The sequence below is a fragment of the Bombina bombina genome, chromosome 5, assembly GCF_027579735.1.
Source record: "Bombina bombina isolate aBomBom1 chromosome 5, aBomBom1.pri, whole genome shotgun sequence".
Taxonomy (NCBI): domain Eukaryota; kingdom Metazoa; phylum Chordata; class Amphibia; order Anura; family Bombinatoridae; genus Bombina; species Bombina bombina.
In genome coordinates, this window is record NC_069503.1 from 1,163,803,173 (window position 1) to 1,163,825,613 (window position 22,441).

Sequence of the window (22,441 nt, forward strand, 5' to 3'; positions counted from 1 at the left end):
GTATGGGATAATAACCAGACATTAGCACAGGCACTACCTGACAGTATGGGATAATAACCAGACATTAGCACAGGCACTGCCTGACAGTATGGGATAATAACCAGACATTAGCACAGGCACTACCTGACAGTATGGGATAATAACCAGACATTAGCACGGGCACTACCTGACAGTATGGGATAAATACCAGACATTAGCACAGGCACTACCTGACAGTATGGGATAATAACCAGACATTAGCACAGGCACTACCTGACAGTATGGGATTGTTACAGAAGCATTAGTTATTTTGTTGTGAAGAAACTTATTTCCCAGCAGCAATGCCTGAACCAGCCAAGCCAGCGCCTAAGAAGGGCTCCAAGAAAACTGTAACAAGTATCATTTCATAAAGGGTTAACTCTGTTCAGTTTTGAGAAAACTATTTTCTGAGGCAGGTTTCCTAGCATATTGTGTACTGTAATTAAGTTTGTGATAAGCATTCACTGCTAGGTGATAAGAAGGACTCAATTGTTTTCTTGTGTGTACTTGTTATCTGCGGTGGCCTGTCCAAGGGCTTTGTCTAAATGTGTGATGGGGGATTTTATGCTTCCCCCCCTGGGAGTGCCCTGTGTGCATGTAACCTAAATAAAAAGCAGGCTGGGCATCCCAGTCCTCAGTTCTTGGTTGTCCCTCAATCGCAGCGTTGACTCGTTTTTGTGGGCAGAAGGGTATCCTAGCTGTACTACAGCTAAGGGGGATTATTCTACATTTGCGAGACTCATATAGAATACTATGGAAAGCAGTTTCTCCCCTCTTCAGCAATAGGAATCCAGGCTACTAAGCGGTCCATCTCTCAGCGAGACTAAGGGTAACCGTAACATTTGGCGGCAGCGGTGGGATTTTTCCTGGATTTCCTAGGAGAGGTACAGAACGGATGGAGAGCGCTTACGAAAAATTGAAGCGTACAACCCTAAAGGATTTACTTGAAAGCAGAGGGGGGTACGCCAGCAACCGGCCGAGGAGAGAGCTGATCGCAGAATTGACCGAACTGGATCAGAGCTTCACAATGGCGGAAACACCGACCACGATTAGTGACGAAAAAACCAGGATTGTTCGGGAGAGGCTCTCACTGTACGGGCCGAACCCCTCCATGGAATTGGTACAGCAGTTGATGGCGGAAGCGGACAAGGATATACGAGAGACTCGAGCCCACGAACTCAACCTAGCGAACGCACACCGCAATGCTGAAGCCCCGCAGGTAATCATCCCTGTCGAAAATGCTGGGAGGCCCAAGATACCCTATGCGGCATTTCGACCCTTCCTAGAGAGCGAGACAGGGATTGATGAATATTTGGCGGACTTCGAAAGGCAATGTGCCCTGCACCAGATTCCCAACAGGGAGTGGCCCACGATATTGTCTGGGAAACTATCCGGGCGAGCCCTGGAAGCCTTTCGTACTCTGGGTGCTGAGGAAGTGACACAGTATGAGCTAGTTAAGGAGACACTGTTGCGACGGTACGCAGTAACTCCGGACGCGTATCGCCGACAGTTTCGGGGCACGAAAAAGAAGCCTAACGATACCCATATGGAATGGGCGCACCGAATGCGGAGAGCGGCAAATCACTGGATGAGCGGAAGTAAAGCGGTGACTGGTGAGGAAATTTTACAATTGTTTCTCTTAGAACATTTTTATAATGGCATGGAACAGCAAGGGAAGGAATGGCTGCGAGACAGGCGACCTTCTACCTTAGAAGAAGCAGCCAAATTGGCCGATGAACATTATGACTCCCGTCTTCACGAACCCAGAGAGGTTTACCGTGCACCCCCTCGTGCTGAATTCCGAGCCCCGGTGCCCGCAGGGCCCGCCCGACACTCAGGACCACCCAATAACAGCTCTGAGCGTCCCAGACCGACTTGCCACCGATGCAAGCAACCAGGGCATTTCATGGCTAGCTGCCCCCTTAATACGCACCAGACACCCAGGAATTACAATTACCCCTCTGGGGCATATCGTCCGGCCCGGACCCTCTGTGTTAACCAAGAGGCCCCTATGGAGGAATATTTGGGGCCGCTTCACGAGGCGGACCCTGTATATGCTGCCTCAGATAACCGCCAGCACCATCGGCAGAAGGTATGGCTCGAGGGGCGATCTACCGAGGGATTGAGAGACACAGAGGCTACTATCACGATGGTACAGAGTCATTTGGTGCCGGAGCACAAGCGATCTGGACAGACTGTGGCCGTTAGAGTGGCGGGGGGGGGATGTGTACAAAATTCCAACAGCTAAAGTGCATCTTGATTGGGGAGCGGGAAAGGGGGCTGTGAACGTGGGCATAATGGATAATTTACCTGCCGAAGTACTACTGGGCAATGATTTGGGCCCCATGACTTCTGCCTATGCTCCAGTATGCAACAACGAGGCGGACCCAGTGACTACACGGGCCCAAGCCCGGACGGAGCGAGAACTCTCACCAGTGCGGGAGACACAGGTAAGACCTACCCCGACATTGCCTGACATGTTAGGCCCCATACCCTGGGACACCCCAGATGCTTTCGAGACAGAGTCTAAGACTGACCCGACCTTACAAAAGTACCGGGAACGAGCAGAGACCGGAGGGGGCGGGGCAGATAATGAAACATTCTTATGGGAAAAAGGGAAACTATACCGCTGGACAGAGAAAAGGGGACAGCGTAGGCGACAGCTGGTAGTGCCCCACAAATACCGTCAAGAAATCCTCAAGATAGGCCATGACATCCCCTTAGCAGGCCACCTAGCTGTAACCCGTACCCTACACCGCATTACTCACACGTTCTTTTGGCCAGGGGTACATGCCGACGTTAGAACTTACTGTAACACCTGCGATGTGTGTCAACGAGTAGGAAGGCGAGGCGATCACCCTAAAGCCCATCTAGTAAATATGCCCATTGTAGAGGAACCCTTCAGCCGGGTTGCTATTGACCTAGTGGGACCACTGGCTACCCCTAGTCCCTCCGGTAAGCGCTACATTCTTACCGTAGTGGACTACGCTACCAGGTACCCAGAGGCTGTCGCCCTATCCAACATACAAGCGGATACGGTAGCGAATGCACTAGTACAGGTGTTCTCCCGGGTAGGATTTCCAAAAGAAATCCTATCCGACCGAGGCACCCAATTTACGGCTGAATTGACCCAACAACTCTGGCAGGTTTGCAAAATTAAGTCCCTCCTGAGCTCCCCATACCACCCCCAGACGAACGGGCTGTGTGAGAGGTTCAATGGGACCCTCAAGCAAATGCTCAAGACGTTCACTCAGGGCCCCTACCAGATCGTAGAGAAAAGGGGAGACACCACTTATGTGATAGCTAGCTGCCACGACAACAATCTTAGAAAGACATTCAATGTAAACATGCTCAAGGAATATTTTGAGCGACCAGAGAACGTGACGGCCGTATGTTGTTCCCCTCAGGTAGGCCCCGACAGTCTACCCATTCCAGACCTATTAGAAAAGAGTCTCCCCACAGGTATAGTGGCTCAGGTTCAGATAGGAGACCGACTTAGCCCCACTGAAAGGGAGCAGCTCAACCAACTCCTACAGTCCAAACACCTCACCTTCTCCCCGAAGCCAGGGTACACTACTTTAACCACCCACCAGGTAGATACTCCGGGACAAGCTCCCTTGCGCCAGGCTCCGTACCGAATCCCCGAAGCAGTTAGGATAGGAATGAAGAAGGAGATCGATGAGATGCTCCAACTCGGGGTAATTGAGCCCTCCGATAGTCCCTGGGCCTCCCCAGTTGTCTTGGTGCCCAAGAAAGATGGGACCACCCGGTTCTGCGTAGACTATCGGAGGCTCAATGAAAAGACCGTGACGGACGCTTACCCTATGCCCAGGGTAGACGAGCTACTCGATCGTATAGCCAGGGGAAATTACCTGACCACTATTGACCTCTGCAAAGGTTACTGGCAGATTCCCCTGGCCCCGGAGGCTATCCCCAAGTCGGCATTCGTCACCCCATTCGGCTTATATCAGTTTAGGGTAATGCCGTTTGGGATGAAGAATGCCCCAGCTACATTCCAGCGCTTGGTGGATAGGCTCCTGGATGGCTTCCAGAGTTTTGCTTGCGCCTACCTGGACGACATAGCGATCCACAGTGAGTCATGGGAGGACCACTTAGCTCACATAGGAATGGTTCTGGATCAGATCCGGGCTGCTGGCCTGACTCTGAAGCCAGAAAAATGCCACTTTGGGATGGCCGAGGTACAGTACCTGGGTCACCGGGTGGGGTGTGGAAAGCAGCGACCAGAGCCGGCCAAGATAGAAGCTGTCGCCAATTGGCCCACCCCCATCACTAAGACTCAGGTCCTAGCCTTCCTGGGCACGGCAGGGTACTATAGACGGTTCGTACCAGACTACAGCACACTTGCCAAACCCCTGACTGACTTGACCAAGAAGAACTTACCTCGACAGGTCCTGTGGTCTCCCCACTGTGAAACGGCTTTCCAGGCTCTCAAAAATGCTCTAATTAACGCTCCTGTCTTGGCGGCTCCAGCCCTTAACAAACGTTTTATCGTCCACACAGATGCTTCCATGTTCGGGCTGGGAGCCGTCCTCAGCCAAGTAGGCGAAGATGGAGGGGAGCATCCAGTTGCCTACATCAGCCGGAAGCTCCTGCCCCGCGAAGTCAGCTATGCAGCGGTCGAAAAGGAGTGTTTGGCTTTGGTGTGGGCATTAAAGAAATTGACTCCCTATTTATATGGGCAGGAGTTCACTCTGGTCACCGACCATAACCCGTTGGTGTGGCTGAACCGGGTCTCTGGAGATAATGGCAGGCTATTACGTTGGAGTTTATCGTTGCAACCCTTCAATTTCACCATTACTTACAGACCTGGGAAACAGAATGGCAACGCCGACGGGTTGTCCAGACAAACCGACCTCAGCCCCGCATAACCAGCGGTCTGGACAGCCTTAGTCTGCCCCGAAAAGGGGTCAGACCGTGTCTGCCAGAGTGTTCCACAGAAAGGGAGCACTGTTACAGAAGCATTAGTTATTTTGTTGTGAAGAAACTTATTTCCCAGCAGCAATGCCTGAACCAGCCAAGCCAGCGCCTAAGAAGGGCTCCAAGAAAACTGTAACAAGTATCATTTCATAAAGGGTTAACTCTGTTCAGTTTTGAGAAAACTATTTTCTGAGGCAGGTTTCCTAGCATATTGTGTACTGTAATTAAGTTTGTGATAAGCATTCACTGCTAGGTGATAAGAAGGACTCAATTGTTTTCTTGTGTGTACTTGTTATCTGCGGTGGCCTGTCCAAGGGCTTTGTCTAAATGTGTGATGGGGGATTTTATGCTTCCCCCCCTGGGAGTGCCCTGTGTGCATGTAACCTAAATAAAAAGCAGGCTGGGCATCCCAGTCCTCAGTTCTTGGTTGTCCCTCAATCGCAGCGTTGACTCGTTTTTGTGGGCAGAAGGGTATCCTAGCTGTACTACAGCTAAGGGGGATTATTCTACATTTGCGAGACTCATATAGAATACTATGGAAAGCAGTTTCTCCCCTCTTCAGCAATAGGAATCCAGGCTACTAAGCGGTCCATCTCTCAGCGAGACTAAGGGTAACCGTAACAGGGATAATAACCAGACATTAGCACAGGCACTACCTGACAGTATGGGATAATAACCAGACATTAGCACAGGCACTACCTGACAGTATGGGATAATAACCAGACATTAGCACAGGCACTACCTGACAGTATGGGATAATAACCAGACATTAGCACAGGCACTACCTGACAGTATGGGATAAATACCAGACATTAGCACGGGCACTACCTGACAGTATGGGATAAATACCAGACATTAGCACAGGCACTGCCTGACAGTATGGGATAATAACCAGACATTAGCACAGGCACTACCTGACAGTATGGGATAATAACCAGACATTAGCACAGGCACTACCTGACAGTATGGGATAATAACCAGACATTAGCACAGGCACTACCTGACAGTATGGGATAAATACCAGACATTAGCACAGGCACTACCTGACAGTATGGGATAATAACCAGACATTAGCACAGGCACTACCTGACAGTATGGGATAATAACCAGACATTAGCACAGGCACTACCTGACAGTATGGGATAATAACCAGACATTAGCACAGGCACTACCTGACAGTATGGGATAATAACCAGACATTAGCACAGGCACTACCTGACAGTATGGGATAATAACCAGACATTAGCACGGGCACTACCTGACAGTATGGGATAAATACCAGACATTAGCACAGGCACTACCTGACAGTATGGGATAATAACCAGACATTAGCACAGGCACTACCTGACAGTATGGGATAATAACCAGACATTAGCACAGGCACTACCTGACAGTATGGGATAATAACCAGACATTAGCACAGGCACTACCTGACAGTATGGGATAATAACCAGACATTAGCACAGACACTACCTGACAGTATGGGTTAATAACCACACATTAGCACAGGCACTACCTGACAGTATGGGATAATAACCAGACATTAGCACAGGCACTACCTGACAGTATGGGATAATAACCAGACATTAGCACAGGCACTACCTGACAGTATGGGATAAATACCAGACATTAGCACAGGCACTACCTGACAGTATGGGATAAATACCAGACATTAGCACAGGCACTACCTGACAGTATGGGATAAATACCAGACATTAGCACAGGCACTACCTGACAGTATGGGATAAATACCAGACATTAGCACAGGCACTGCCTGACAGTATGGGATAATAACCAGACATTAGCACGGGCACTGCCTGACAGTATGGGATAATAACCAGACATTAGCACAGGCACTACCTGACAGTATGGGATAATAACCAGACATTAGCACGGGCACTACCTGACAGTATGGGATAATAACCAGACATTAGCACAGGCACTACCTGACAGTATGGGATAATAACCAGACATTAGCACAGGCACTACCTGACAGTATGGGATAATAACCAGACATTAGCACAGGCACTACCTGACAGTATGGGATAATAACCAGACATTAGCACAGGCACTACCTGACAGTATGGGATAATAACCAGACATTAGCACGGGCACTACCTGACAGTATGGGATAATAACCAGTCATTAGCACGGGCACTACCTGACAGTATGGGATAAATACCAGACATTAGCACAGGCACTACCTGACAGTATGGGATAATAACCAGACATTAGCACGGGCACTGCCTCACAGTATGGGATAATAACCAGTCATTAGCACGGGCACTACCTGACAGTATGGGATAAATACCAGACATTAGCACGGGCACTACCTGACAGTATGGGATAAATACCAGACATTAGCACAGGCACTACCTGACAGTATGGGATAATAACCAGACATTAGCACAGGCACTACCTGACAGTATGGGATAATAACCAGACATTAGCATGGGCACTACCTGACAGTATGGGATAAATACCAGACATTAGCACAGGCACTACCTGACAGTATGGGATAAATACCAGACATTAGCACAGGCACTACCTGACAGTATGGGATAATAACCAGACATTAGCACGGGCACTACCTGACAGTATGGGATAATAACCAGTCATTAGCACGGGCACTACCTGACAGTATGGGATAAATACCAGACATTAGCACAGGCACTACCTGACAGTATGGGATAAATACCAGACATTAGCACAGGCACTACCTGACAGTATGGGATAAACACCAGACATTAGCACGGGCACTGCCTGACAGTATGGGATAATAACCAGACATTAGCACAGGCACTACCTGACAGTATGGGATAATAACCAGACATTAGCACAGGCACTACCTGACAGTATGGGATAATAACCAGACATTAGCACGGGCACTGCCTCACAGTATGGGATAATAACGAGTCATTAGCACGGGCACTACCTGACAGTATGGGATAATAACCAGACATTAGCACAGGCACTACCTGACAGTATGGGATAATAACCAGACATTAGCACAGGCACTACCTGACAGTATGGGATAATAACCAGACATTAGCACAGGCACTACCTGACAGTATGGGATAATAACCAGACATTAGCACAGGGCACTACCTGACAGTATGGGATAATAACCAGACATTAGCACAGGCACTACCTGACAGTATGGGATAATAACCAGACATTAGCACAGGCACTACCTGACAGTATGGGATAATAACCAGACATTAGCACGGGCACTACCTGACAGTATGGGATAATAACCAGACATTAGCACAGGCACTACCTGACAGTATGGGATAATAACCAGACATTAGCACAGGCACTACCTGACAGTATGGGATAATAACCAGTCATGGGATAATAACCAGACATTAGCACAGGCACTACCTGACAGTATGGGATAATAACCAGACATTAGCACAGGCACTACCTGACAGTATGGGATAATAACCAGACATTAGCACAGGCACTACCTGACAGTATGGGATAATAACCAGACATTAGCACAGGCACTACCTGACAGTATGGGATAATAACCAGACATTAGCACAGGCACTACCTGACAGTATGGGATAAATACCAGACATTAGCACGGGCACTACCTGACAGTATGGGATAATAACCAGACATTAGCACGGGCACTACCTGACAGTATGGGATAATAACCAGACATTAGCACAGGCACTACCTGACAGTATGGGATAATAACCAGACATTAGCACAGGCACTACCTGACAGTATGGGATAATAACCAGACATTAGCACGGGCACTACCTGACAGTATGGGATAATAACCAGTCATTAGCACAGGCACTACCTGACAGTATGGGATAATAACCAGACATTAGCACAGGCACTGCCTGACAGTATGGGATAATAACCAGACATTAGCACAGGCACTGCCTGACAGTATGGGATAATAACCAGACATTAGCACAGGCACTACCTGACAGTATAGGATAATAACCAGACATTAGCACAGGCACTACCTGACAGTATGGGATAATAACCAGACATTAGCACAGGCACTACCTGACAGTATGGGATAAATACCAGACATTAGCACGGGCACTACCTGACAGTATGGGATAATAACCAGTCATTAGCACGGGCACTACCTCACAGTATGGGTTAATAACCAGTCATTAGCACGGGCACTACCTCACAGTACGGATCACTTACTACCCATCAAGCAAGGCACCACCACATTTTATGAGTTAATATATAACAGGTTAAGCAGAGCCTTGGTTACTCACCAATTGGTTTGGGCACTGCCAGTGCCTGGGTGCAGTCATATGGCAGACTAGAGAGAGACCAGATGACCGGATGGACTTTCTGTAAGATGTTAAGGGAGATGGCAACAATACTGCAGGTATCCTGACGGACAGCCACGCGGCTACAGAGAGAGAGCGCAATGTTACTAGTAAGAAAATCACATGACATAAAGGGGAGGGGTCTAGCCAGAATAGATGGGCATAACAGGACATGTACAAACCAAGCCTGCAAGGGAGGGGAAAGTGAAAACACATCCAAAGCTACAGAGAGCGCGGCTGACTGCAAGGGCCGGTTACAGAAAGCGCGGCTGACTGCAAGGGCCGGTTACAGAGAGCGCGGCTGACTGCAAGGGCCGGTTACAGAGAGCGCGGCTGACTGCAAGGGCCGGTTACAGAGAGCGCGGCTGACTGCAAGGGCCGGTTACAGAGAGCGCGGCTGACTGCAAGGGCCGGTTACAGAGAGCGCGGCTGACTGCAAGGGCCGGTTACAGAGAGCGCGGCTGACTGCAAGGGCCGGTTACAGAGAGCAAGAAAATGAGGCACCAACAGGGTGAGAGGACAAAACTGTGGAGGTTAAACTATCAGGTGAGGTGTGCTTGGGAGGATAACAATACAGCAATCACACTGTCAGTAGTATGGATACAGCTTACATCTAGTAACAAGTGTCATGTGATTATACAGGAGAGGTCTGTATATTAGGGTTACAATGTACCAAGGACACACTCCGTAAGATGGAGAACTACAGGATGTCATATCTCTTGAATCTGTAGCAAGAACAGTAAGTATTGCCGTGACTAAGTCCAGTAGAGTGCTTACTTGTATAGGTAGCAGTATCTGCAGCAGGAATAGTAAGTATTGCAGCGAGTAAGGCCAGTACAGTGCTTGGTTGTATAGGTAGCAGTATCTGTAGCAGGAATAGTAAGTATTGCAGTGAGTAAGGCCAGTAGAGTGCTTGGTTGTATAGGTAGCGGTATCTGCAGCTGGAATAGTAAGTATTGCAGTGAGTAAGGCCAGTAGAGTGCTTGGTTGTATAGGCAGCAGTATCTGCAGCAGGAATAGTAAGTATTGCAGTAAGTAAGGCCAGTAGAGTGCTTGGTTGTATAGGCAGCAGTATCTGCAGCAGGAATAGTAAGTATTGCAGTGAGTAAGGTCAGTAGAGTGCTTGGTTGTATAGGTAGAGGTATCTGCAGCAGGAATAGTAAGTACTGCAGTGAGTAAGGCCAGTAGAGTGCTTGGTTGTATAGGTAGCGGTATCTGCAGCTGGAATAGTAAGTATTGCAGTGAGTAAGGCCAGTAGAGTGCTTGGTTGTATAGGTAGCGGTATCTGCAGCAGGAATAGTAAGTATTGCAGTGAGTATGGCCAGTAGAGTGCTTGGTTGTATAGGTAGCGGTATCTGCAGCAGGAATAGTAAGTATTGCAGTGAGTAAGGCCAGTAGAGTGCTTGGTTGTATAGGTAGCGGTATCTGCAGCAGGAATAGTAAGTATTACAGTGAGTAAGGCCAGTAGAGTGCTTGGTTGTATATGTAGCAGTATCTACAGCAGGAATAGTAAGTATTGCAGTGAGTAAGGCCAGTACAGTGCTTGGTTGTATAGGTAGCAGTATCTGTAGCAGGAATAGTAAGTATTGCAGTGAGTAAGGCCAGTACAGTGCTTGGTTGTATAGGTAGCAGTATCTGTAGCAGGAATAGTAAGTATTGCAGTGAGCAAGGTCAGTAGAGTGCTTAGTTGTATAGGTAGAGGTATCTGTAGCAGGAATAGTAAGTATTGCAGTAAGTAAGGTCAGTAGAGTGCTTGGTTGTATAGGTAGCGGTATTTGCAGCAGGAATAGTAAGTATTGCAGTGAGTAAGGCCAGTACAGTGCTTGGTTGTATAGGTAGCAGTATCTGTAGCAGGAATAGTAAGTATTGCAGTGAGTAAGGTCAGTAGAGTGCTTGGTTGTATAGGTAGCAGTATCAGTAGCAGGAATAGTAAGTATTACAGGGAGTAAGGCCAATAGAGTGCTTGGTTGTATAGGCAGCAGTATCTGTAGCAGGAATAGTAAGTATTGCAGTGAGTAAGGTCAGTAGAGTGCTTGGTTGTATAGGTAGCAGTATCAGTAGCAGGAATAGTAAGTATTGCAGTAAGTAAGGCAGTAGAGTGCTTGGTTGTATAGGTAGCAGTATCTGTAGCAGGAATAATAAGTATTGCAGTGAGTAAGGTCAGTAGAGTGCTTAGTTGTATAGGTAGCAGTATCTGTAGCAGGATTAGTAAGTACTGCAGTGAGTAAGGCCAGTAGAGTGCTTGGTTGTATAGGTAGAGGTATCTGCAGCAGGAATAGTAAGTATTGCAGTAAGTAAGGCAGTAGAGTGCTTGGTTGTATAGGTAGCAGTATCTGTAGCAGGAATAGTAAGTATTGCAGTGAGTAAGGCCAGTAGAGGGCTTGGTTGTATAGGTAGCGGTATCTGCAGCAGGAATAGTAAGTATTGCAGTGAGTAAGGTCAGTAGAGTGCTTGGTTGTATAGGTAGCAGTATCTGCAGCAGGAATAGTAAGTATTGCAGTGGGTAAGGCCAGTAGAGTGCTTGGTTGTATAGGTAGCGGTATCTGCAGCAGGAATAGTAAGTATTGCAGTAAGTAAGGCCAGTACAGTGCTTGGTTGTATAGGTAGTGTTATCTGCAGCAGGAATAGTAAGTATTGCAGTGAGTAAGGCCAGTAGAGTGCTTGGTTGTATAGGTAGCAGTATCTGCAGCAGGAATAGTAAAGTATTGCAGTGAGTAAGGCCAGTAGAGTGCTTGGTTGTATAGGTAGTGTTATCTGCAGCAGGAATAGTAAGTATTGCAGTAAGTAAGGCCAGTACAGTGCTTGGTTGTATAGGTAGTGTTATCTGCAGCAGGAATAGTAAGTATTGCAGTAAGTAAGGCCAGTACAGTGCTTGGTTGTATAGGTAGCAGTATCTGCAGCAGGAATAGTAAAGTATTGCAGTGAGTAAGGCCAGTAGAGTGCTTGGTTGTATAGGTAGCAGTATCTGCAGCAGGAATAGTAAGTATTGCAGTGAGTAAAGCCAGTAGAGTGCTTGGTTGTATAGGTAGCAGTATCTGTAGCAGGAATAGTAAGTATTGCAGTGAGTAAGGCAAGTAGAGTGCTTGGTTGTATAGGTAGCAGTATCTGTAGCAGGAATAGTAAGTATTGCAGTGAGTAAGGCCAGTATAGTGCTTAGTTGTATAGGTAGCGGTATCTGCAGCAGGAATAGTAAGTATTGCAGTGAGTAAGGCCAGGAGAGTGCTTGGTTGTATAGGTAGCAGTATCTGCAGCAGGAATAGTAAGTATTGCAGTGAGTAAGGCCAGTAGAGTGCTTGGTTGTATAGGTAGCGGTATCTGCAGCAGGAATAGTAAGTATTACAGTAAGTAAGGCAGTAGAGTGCTTGGTTGTATAGGTAGCAGTATCAGTAGCAGGAATAGTAAGTATTGCAGTAAGTAAGGTCAGTAGAGTGCTTGGTTGTATACAGTAGGTAGCGGTATCTGTAGCAGGAATAGTAAGTATTGCAGTAAGTAAGGCCAATAGAGTGCTTAGTTGTATAGGTAGAGGTATCTGCAGCAGGAATAGTAAGTATTACAGTAAGTAAGGCAGTAGAGTGCTTGGTTGTATAGGTAGCAGTATCAGTAGCAGGAATAGTAAGTATTGCAGTAAGTAAGGTCAGTAGAGTGCTTGGTTGTATACAGTAGGTAGCGGTATCTGTAGCAGGAATAGTAAGTATTGCAGTAAGTAAGGCCAATAGAGTGCTTAGTTGTATAGGTAGCAGTATCTGCAGCAGGTATAGTAAGTATTGCAGTGAGTAAGGCCAGGAGAGTGCTTGGTTGTATAGGTAGCTGTATCTGCAGCAGGAATAGTAAGTATTACAGTGAGTAAGGTCAGTAGAGTGCTTGGTTGTATAGGTAGAGGTATCTGCAGCAGGAATAGTAAGTATTGCAGTGAGTAAGGCCAGTAGAGTGCTTGGTTGTATAGGTAGCGGTATCTGCAGCAGGAATAGTAAGTATTGCAGTGAGTAAGGCCAGTAGAGTGCTTGGTTGTATAGGTAGCAGTATCTGCAGCAGGAATAGTAAGTATTGCAGTGAGTAAGGCCAGGAGAGTGCTTGGTTGTATAGGTAGAGGTAACTGCAGCAGGAATAGTAAGTATTGCAGTGAGTAAGGCCAGTAGAGTGCTTGGTTGTATATTTAGCAGTAACTGCAGCAGGAATAGTAAGTATTGCAGTGAGCAAGGCCAGTAGAGTGCTTGGTTGTATAGGTAGCGATATCTGCAGCAGGAATAGTAAGTATTGCAGTAAGTAAGGCCAGTAGAGTGCTTGGTTGTATAGGTAGCAGTATCTGCAGCAGGAATAGTAAGTATTGCAGTGAGTAAGGTCAGTAGAGTGCTTGGTTGTATAGGTAGCAGTACCTGCAGCAGGAATAGTAAGTATTGCAGTAAGTAAGGCAGTAGAGTGCTTGGTTGTATAGGTAGCAGTATCTGCAGCAGGAATAGTAAGTATTGCAGTGAGTAAGGCCAGTAGAGTGCTTGGTTGTATAGGTAGCGGTATCTGCAGCAGGAATAGTAAGTATTACAGTAAGTAAGGCAGTAGAGTGCTTGGTTGTATAGGTAGCAGTATCTGCAGCAGGAATAGTAAGTATTGCAGTGAGTAAGGTCAGTAGAGTGCTTGGTTGTATAGGTAGCGGTATCTGCAGCAGGAATAGTAAGTATTGCAGTAAGTAAGGCAGTAGAGTGCTTGGTTGTATAGGTAGCAGTATCTGCAGCAGGAATAGTAAGTATTGCAGTGAGTAAGGCCAGTAGAGTGCTTGGTTGTATAGGTAGCGGTATCTGCAGCAGGAATAGTAAGTATTACAGTAAGTAAGGCAGTAGAGTGCTTGGTTGTATAGGTAGCAGTATCAGTAGCAGGAATAGTAAGTATTGCAGTAAGTAAGGTCAGTAGAGTGCTTGGTTGTATACAGTAGGTAGCGGTATCTGTAGCAGGAATAGTAAGTATTGCAGTAAGTAAGGCCAATAGAGTGCTTAGTTGTATAGGTAGAGGTATCTGCAGCAGGAATAGTAAGTATTACAGTAAGTAAGGCAGTAGAGTGCTTGGTTGTATAGGTAGCAGTATCAGTAGCAGGAATAGTAAGTATTGCAGTAAGTAAGGTCAGTAGAGTGCTTGGTTGTATACAGTAGGTAGCGGTATCTGTAGCAGGAATAGTAAGTATTGCAGTAAGTAAGGCCAATAGAGTGCTTAGTTGTATAGGTAGCAGTATCTGCAGCAGGTATAGTAAGTATTGCAGTGAGTAAGGCCAGGAGAGTGCTTGGTTGTATAGGTAGCTGTATCTGCAGCAGGAATAGTAAGTATTACAGTGAGTAAGGTCAGTAGAGTGCTTGGTTGTATAGGTAGAGGTATCTGCAGCAGGAATAGTAAGTATTGCAGTGAGTAAGGCCAGTAGAGTGCTTGGTTGTATAGGTAGCGGTATCTGCAGCAGGAATAGTAAGTATTGCAGTGAGTAAGGCCAGTAGAGTGCTTGGTTGTATAGGTAGCAGTATCTGTAGCAGGAATAGTAAGTATTGCAGTGAGTAAGGCCAGGAGAGTGCTTGGTTGTATAGGTAGAGGTAACTGCAGCAGGAATAGTAAGTATTGCAGTGAGTAAGGCCAGTAGAGTGCTTGGTTGTATATTTAGCAGTAACTGCAGCAGGAATAGTAAGTATTGCAGTGAGCAAGGCCAGTAGAGTGCTTGGTTGTATAGGTAGCGATATCTGCAGCAGGAATAGTAAGTATTGCAGTAAGTAAGGCCAGTAGAGTGCTTGGTTGTATAGGTAGCAGTATCTGCAGCAGGAATAGTAAGTATTGCAGTGAGTAAGGTCAGTAGAGTGCTTGGTTGTATAGGTAGCAGTACCTGCAGCAGGAATAGTAAGTATTGCAGTGAGTAAGGTCAGTAGAGTGCTTGGTTGTATAGGTAGCGATATCTGCAGCAGGAATAGTAAGTATTGCAGTGAGTAAGGTCAGTAGAGTGCTTGGTTGTATAGGTAGCAGTATCTGTAGCAGGAATAGTAAGTATTACAGTGAGTAAGGCCAGTACAGTGCTTGGTTGTATAGGTAGCAGTATCTGCAGCAGGAATAGTAAGTATTGCAGTGAGCAAGGCCAGTAGAGTGCTTGGTTGTATAGGTAGAGGTATCTGCAGCAGGAATAGTATTACAGTGAGTAAGGCCAGTACAGTGCTTGGTTGTATAGGTAGCAGTATCTGCAGCAGGAATAGTAAGTATTACAGTGAGTAAGGCCAGTACAGTGCTTGGTTGTATAGGTAGCAGTATCTGCAGCAGGAATAGTAAGTACTGCAGTGAGTAAGGCCAGTAGAGTGCTTGGTTGTATAGGTAGCGGTATCTGCAGCAGGAATAGTAAGTATTGCAGTGAGCAAGGTCAGTAGAGTGCTTGGTTGTATAGGTAGCGGTATCTGCAGCAGGAATAGTAAGTATTGCAGTGAGCAAGGTCAGTAGAGTGCTTGGTTGTATAGGTAGCGGTATCTGCAGCTGGAATAGTAAGTATTGCAGTAAGTAAGGCAGTAGAGTGCTTGGTTGTATAGGTAGCGGTATCTGCAGCAGGAATAGTAAGTATTGCAGTAAGTAAGGCAGTAGAGTGCTTGGTTGTATAGGTAGCAGTATCTGCAGCAGGAATAGTAAGTATTGCAGTGAGTAAGGTCAGTAGAGTGCTTGGTTGTATAGGTAGAGGTATCTGCAGCAGGAATAGTAAGTATTGCAGTGAGTAAGGTCAGTAGAGTGCTTGGTTGTATAGGTAGAGGTATCTGCAGCAGGAATAGTAAGTATTGCAGTGAGCAAGGTCAGTAGAGTGCTTGGTTGTATAGGTAGCAGTATCTGTAGCAGGAATAGTAAGTAAGGTCAGTAGAGTGCTTGGTTGTATAGGTAGAGGTATCTGCAGCAGGAATAGTAAGTATTGCAGTGAGCAAGGTCAGTAGAGTGCTTGGTTGTATAGGTAGCGGTATCTGCAGCAGGAATAGTAAGTATTGCAGTAAGTAAGGTCAGTAGAGTGCTTGGTTGTATAGGTAGAGGTATCTGCAGCAGGAATAGTAAGTATTGCAGTGAGCAAGGTCAGTAGAGTGCTTGGTTGTATAGGTAGAGGTATCTGCAGCAGGAATAGTAAGTATTGCAGTGAGCAAGGTCAGTAGAGTGCTTGGTTGTATAGGTAGAGGTATCTGCAGCAGGAATAGTAAGTACTGCAGTAAATAAGGCCAGAAGAGTTCTTGGTTGTATAGGTAGCGGTATCTGCAGCAGGAATAGTAAGTATTGCAGTGATTAAGGCCAGTAGAGTGCTTGGTTGTATAGGTAGCTGTAGCTGCAGCAGGAATAGTAAGTATTGCAGTGAGTAAGGCCAGGAGAGTGCTTGGTTGTATAGGTAGCTGCAGCAGGAATAGTAAGTATTGCAGTAAGTGAGGTCAGTAGAGTGCTTGGTTGTATAGGTAGCGGTATCTGCAGCAGGAATAGTAAGTAGTGCAGTGAGTAAGGCCAGTAGAGTGCTTGGTTGTATAGGTAGCGGTATCTGCAGCAGGAATAGTAAGTATTGCAGTAAGTAAGGCAGTAGAGTGCTTGGTTGTATAGGTAGCAGTATCTGCAGCAGGAATAGTAAGTATTGCAGTGAGTAAGGTCAGTAGAGTGCTTAGTTGTATAGGTAGAGGTATCTGTAGCAGGAATAGTAAGTATTACAGTGAGTAAGGCCAGTAGAGTGCTTGGTTGTATAGGTAGCGGTATCTACAGCAGGAATAGTAAGTATTGCAGTGAGTAAGGCCAGTAGAGTGCTTGGTTGTATAGGTAGCGGTATCTACAGCAGGAATAGTAAGTATTGCAGTGAGTAAGGCCAGTAGAGTGCTTGGTTGTATAGGTAGCGGTATCTACAGCAGGAATAGTAAGTATTGCAGTGAGTAAGGCCAGTAGAGTGCTTGGTTGTATAGGTAGCAGTATCTGCAGCAGGAATAGTAAGTATTGCAGTGAGCAAGGTCAGTACAGTGCTTGGTTGTATAGGTAGCGGTATCTGCAGCAGGAATAGTAAGTATTGCAGTGAGTAAGGCCAGTAGAGTGCTTGGTTGTATAGGTAGCAGTATCTGCAGCAGGAATAGTAAGTATTGCAGTGAGTAAGGTCAGTACAGTGCTTGGTTGTATAGGTAGCAGTATTTGCAGCAGGAATAGTAAGTACTGCAGTGAGTAAGGCCAGTAGAGTGTTTGGTTGTATAGGTAGCTGTATTTGCAGCAGGAATAGTAAGTATTACAGGGAGTAAGGTCAGTAGAGTGCTTGGTTGTATAGGTAGCAGTATCTGCAGCAGGAATAGTAAGTATTGCAGTGAGTGAGGTCAGTAGAGTGCTTGGCTGTATAGGTAGCAGTATCTGCAGCAGGAATAGTAAGTATTGCAGTGAGTAAGGTCAGTAGATTGCTTGGTTGTATAGGTAACGGTATCTGCAGCAGGAATAGTAAGTATTGCAGTGAGTAAGGTCAGTAGAGTGCTTGGTTGTATAGGTAGCAGTGTCTGCAGCAGGAATAGTAAGTATTGCAGTGAGTAAGGTCAGTAGAGTGCTTGGTTGTATAGGTAGCGGTATCTGCAGCAGGAATAGTAAGTATTGCAGTAAGTAAGGCCAGTACAGTGCTTGGTTGTATAGGTAGAGGTATCTGTAGCAGGAATAGTAAGTATTGCAGTGAGTAAGGCCAGTAGAGTGCTTGGTTGTATAGGTAGCTGTATCTGTAGCAGGAATAGTAAGTATTGCAGTGAGTAAGGCCAGTAGAGTGCTTGGTTGTATAGGTAGCAGTATCTGTAGCAGGAATAGTAAGTATTGCAGTGAGTAAGGCCAGTAGAGTGCTTGGTTGTATAGGTAGCGGTATCTGCAGCAGGAATAGTAAGTATTGCAGTGAGCAAGGTCAGTAGAGTGCTTGGTTGTATAGGTAGCAGTATTTGCAGCAGGAATAGTAAGTACTGCAGTGAGTAAGGCCAGTAGAGTGTTTGGTTGTATAGGTAGCGGTATCAGTAGCAGGAATAGTAAGTATTGCAGTGAGTAAGGTCAGTAGAGTGCTAGGTTGTATAGGTAGCGGTATCTGTAGCAGGAATAGTAAGTATTACAGTGAGTAAGGCCAGTAGAGTGCTAGGTTGTATAGGTAGCGGTATCTGTAGCAGGAATAGTAAGTATTGCAGTGAGTAAGGCCAGTACATTAACATACAATGACCGGATCGGACGTCAGCAGCCCTGATGTACGCGTCTGATGTGTGAGATCAGCGTGTAGGCGTGCGAGCCTCTTGAGACCAAACTCCGTCTAGGCCGTTATCCCCAGGACCCCTGTCGGCCAATACAAAGACTGCAGGGAGTGTTACTATCAAAAAACAATTAGTATACAACTCCGGGGCCGACCTAAAGTTCCCGACTGCTCAACTTCGCACACGGCTCAGCGAGGACAACTCAGCTCTTGGCGGAAAGGATCCGCCTGAGACAGACCGCTGGGGGAAGCAGGGAGAAGCGAAAAGGAAGTTGTCTAAAGCATTCTATCTAGTGCTTGGTCCGGTAAACGTTAATTGGCCTTTAATAGCCCTCTGGCCAAGGACAAACTGTGTTTGATTCTTTCTTATTGTTCTTTGCAAGACTTTCGTTTTTTGATGCTGATATAAATTCAGGCAAAGACTACTGGCTAGCTTAACTCTGGGTGCCGAGTTGGGGAGGGTGAAAAACTTTTATGGAATCCTGTCTGGGCCCTCTCTGCACTAATACCTTACTTGTTTGGGCTACTAAAGCTATAAGAGAAAGCTTGAGAGGTATATGATAAAGAATTGTGCCCTCTATTTTAAGTCACTCCGCCCCATTCCCAGTGAATTCAGAAAAAACAAAAAGGCTGTGCTACTGTATTAGCACTGTTTCACTTTTAGCTAAAAAGTCTGGGTTCTCTGGGAGAGAGGGTGAAGACAGTCTAAGCCATATAATAGAATCATTAAGACTCTTACCTGTCTGTTATACAGCTTTGGAGCAGGACAAATACAGCTAGACTAAGCCCCCCTCAGAGATCTACATAGCCCAGTGAAGATAGCTACTGAATGGCGAGAGCTAAGGAGAGCTTAAACTCCACTCCTGTCTTTGTTCAGGAAGTTGAGCATGTTCGTTGAGCACCTATTTGAATATTTTTGAAGAGAGAGAGAGAGACTGATACGTATTGGGTGATAGCCTATGGTGATAGAAGGGATTGGAAATCGAGTTTTGCTTCAAGTTAATGTGGTGTTCCCTTGTAGCAGTCTCTTGCTAAAGCTGTTCTTTTGTTGGGTCCCCTCTCCTACCCACGTTACAAATTACAAGTGAGGACAGATTTCCAAGACTGTCTGTATGAAAAAGCAATGGCCTGGCATAGCTTTATTAGACCTGCTTGTTGAGAGCCCATAGCCACCTGGTGTAAAACAAGAGAGAGACGAAAAGAGAAAAGAAAGAAAAGAGAAAAGAAAGGAAAGAATTTGGAGGGGGGGGGGGGGGGAGGAAAGAAAAAACAGAATTTATGTTTACCTGATAAATTACTTTCTCCAACGGTGTGTCCGGTCCACGGCGTCATCCTTACTTGTGGGATATTCTCTTCCCCAACAGGAAATGGCAAAGAGCCCAGCAAAGCTGGTCACATGATCCCTCCTAGGCTCCGCCTTCCCCAGTCATTCGACCGACGTAAAGGAGGAATATTTGCATAGGAGAAATCATATGATACCGTGGTGACTGTAGTTAAAGAAAATAAATCATCAGACCTGATTAAAAAACCAGGGCGGGCCGTGGACCGGACACACCGTTGGAGAAAGTAATTTATCAGGTAAACATAAATTCTGTTTTCTCCAACATAGGTGTGTCCGGTCCACGGCGTCATCCTTACTTGTGGGAACCAATACCAAAGCTTTAGGACACGGATGATGGGAGGGAGCAAATCAGGTCACCTAGATGGAAGGCACCACGGTTTGCAAAACCTCTCTCCCAAAAATAGCCTCAGAAGAAGCAAAAGTATCAAATTTGTAAAATTTGGTAAAAGTGTGCAGTGAAGACCAAGTCGCTGCCTTACATATCTGATCAACAGAAGCCTCGTTCTTAAAGGCCCATGTGGAAGCCACGGCCCTAGTGGAATGATCTGTGATTCTTTCAGGAGGCTGCCGTCCGGCAGTCTCATAAGCCAATCTGATGATGCTTTTAAGCCAAAAAGATAGAGAGGTAGAAGTTGTTTTTTGACCTCTCCTTTTACCAGAATAAACAACAAACAAGGAAGATGTTTGTCTGAAATCCTTTGTAGCATCTAAATAGAATTTTAGAGCACGGACAACGTCCAAATTGTGTAACAAACGTTCCTTCTATGAAACTGGATTCGGACACAAAGAAGGTACAACTATCTCCTGGTTAATATTTTTGTTGGAAACAACCTTCGGAAGAAAACCAGGCTCAGTACGTAAAAACCACCTTATCTGCATGGACCAGATAGGGCGGAGAACACTGCAGAGCAGATAACTCAGAAACTCTTCTAGCGGAAGAAATTGCAACCTAAAACAAAACTTTCCAAGATAATAACTTAATATCTACGGAATGTAAGGGTTCAAACGGAACCCCTTGAAGAACTGAAAGAACTAGATTAAGACTCCAGGGAAGAGTCAAAGGTCTGTAAACAGGCTTGATTCTAACCAGAGCCTGAACAAACGCTTAAACGTCTGGCACAGCTGCCAGCCTTTTGTGAAGTAAAACAGATAAAGCAGAGATCTGTCCCTTCAGAGAACTCGCAGAAAATCCTTTCTCCAAACCTTCTTGTAGAAAGGAAAGAATCTTAGGAATTTTTATCTTGTTCCATGGGAATCCTTTAGATTCACACCAACAGATATATTTTTTCCATATATTATGGTAAATTTTTCTAGTTACAGGCTTTCTAGCCTGAATAAGAGTATCTATTACAGAATCTGAAAACCCACGCTTTGATAAAATCAAGCGTTCAAACTCCAAGCAGTCAGTTGGAGGAAAACCAGATTCGGATGTTCGAATGGACCCTGAATAAGAAGGTCCTGTCTCAAAGATAGCTTCCATGGTGGAGCCGATGACACATTCACCAGGTCTGCATACCAAGTCCTGCGTGGCCACACGAACTATCAAGGTCACCGAAGCCCTCTCCAGATTGATCCTGGCTACCAGCCTGGAAATGAGAGGAAACGGTGGGAATACATAAGCTAGGTTGAAGATCCAAGGTGCTACTATTGTATCCAATAGAGTCGCCTTGGGATCCCTGGATTTGGACCCGTAACAAGGGACCATGAAGTTCTGACGAGAGGCCATCAGAACCATGTCTGGAATGCCCCATAATTGAGTTATTTGGGCAAAGATTTCCAGATGGAGTTCCCACTCCCCCGGATGCTCCTCCATCGCCAGGGAACTCCTTGTTACCCCCTGATGGTTGATATATGTAACAGTCGTCATGATGTCTGATTGAAACCTTATGAATTTGGCCTTTGCTAGTCGAGGCCAAGCCTTGAGAGCATTGAATATCGCTCTCAGTTCCATTATGTTTATCGGGAGAAGAGAGTCTTCCCGAAACCATAGACCCTGAGTTTTCAGGGGTTTCCAGACCGCGCCCCAGCCCACCAGACTGGCGTCGGTCGTGACAATGACCTATTCTGGTCTGCGGAAGCTCATTCCCTGTGACAGGTTGTCCAGGGTCAGCCACCAACGGAGTGAATCTCTGGTTATTTGATCTACTTGTATCGTCGGAGACAAGTCTGTATAATCCCCATTCCACTGTCTGAGCATGCACAGGTGCAATGGTCTTAGATGAATTCGTGCAAAAGGAACTATGTCCATTGCCGCAACCATCAAACCTATTACTTCCATGGACTGCGCTATGGAAGGAAGAAGAACAGAATGAAGTACCTGACAAGAGCTTAGAAGTTTTGATTTTCTGGCCTCTGTCAGAAAAACCTTCATTTCTAAGGAAACTATTATTGTTCCCAAGAAGGGAACTCTTGTTGACGGGGACAGAGAACTTTTTTCTATGTTCACTTTCCACCTGTGAGATCTGAGAAAGGCTAGGACAATGTCCGTATGAGCCCTTGCTTTTGACAGAGACGACACTTGAATCAGGATGTCGTCCAAGTAAGGTACTACTGCAATGCCCCTTGGTCTTAGCACCGCTAGAAGGGACCCTAGTACCCTTGTGAAAATCCTTGGAGCAGTGGCTAATCCGAATG

The 22,441-nt window shown here is 46.1% G+C and overlaps 1 protein-coding gene across 1 annotated transcript in view; it reads right to left on the reverse strand.

The window, feature by feature from the left end:
- The window catches only part of CPSF1 (cleavage and polyadenylation specific factor 1), a gene marked incomplete in the record, with an annotated part of 548,143 nt that overhangs the window by 482,333 nt on the left and 43,369 nt on the right, over positions 1-22,441 (reverse strand). Inside the window, 1 exon segment of the mRNA XM_053715990.1 lies at positions 9,210-9,349. Within this exon segment, the coding sequence (XP_053571965.1) occupies positions 9,210-9,349 (140 nt within the window).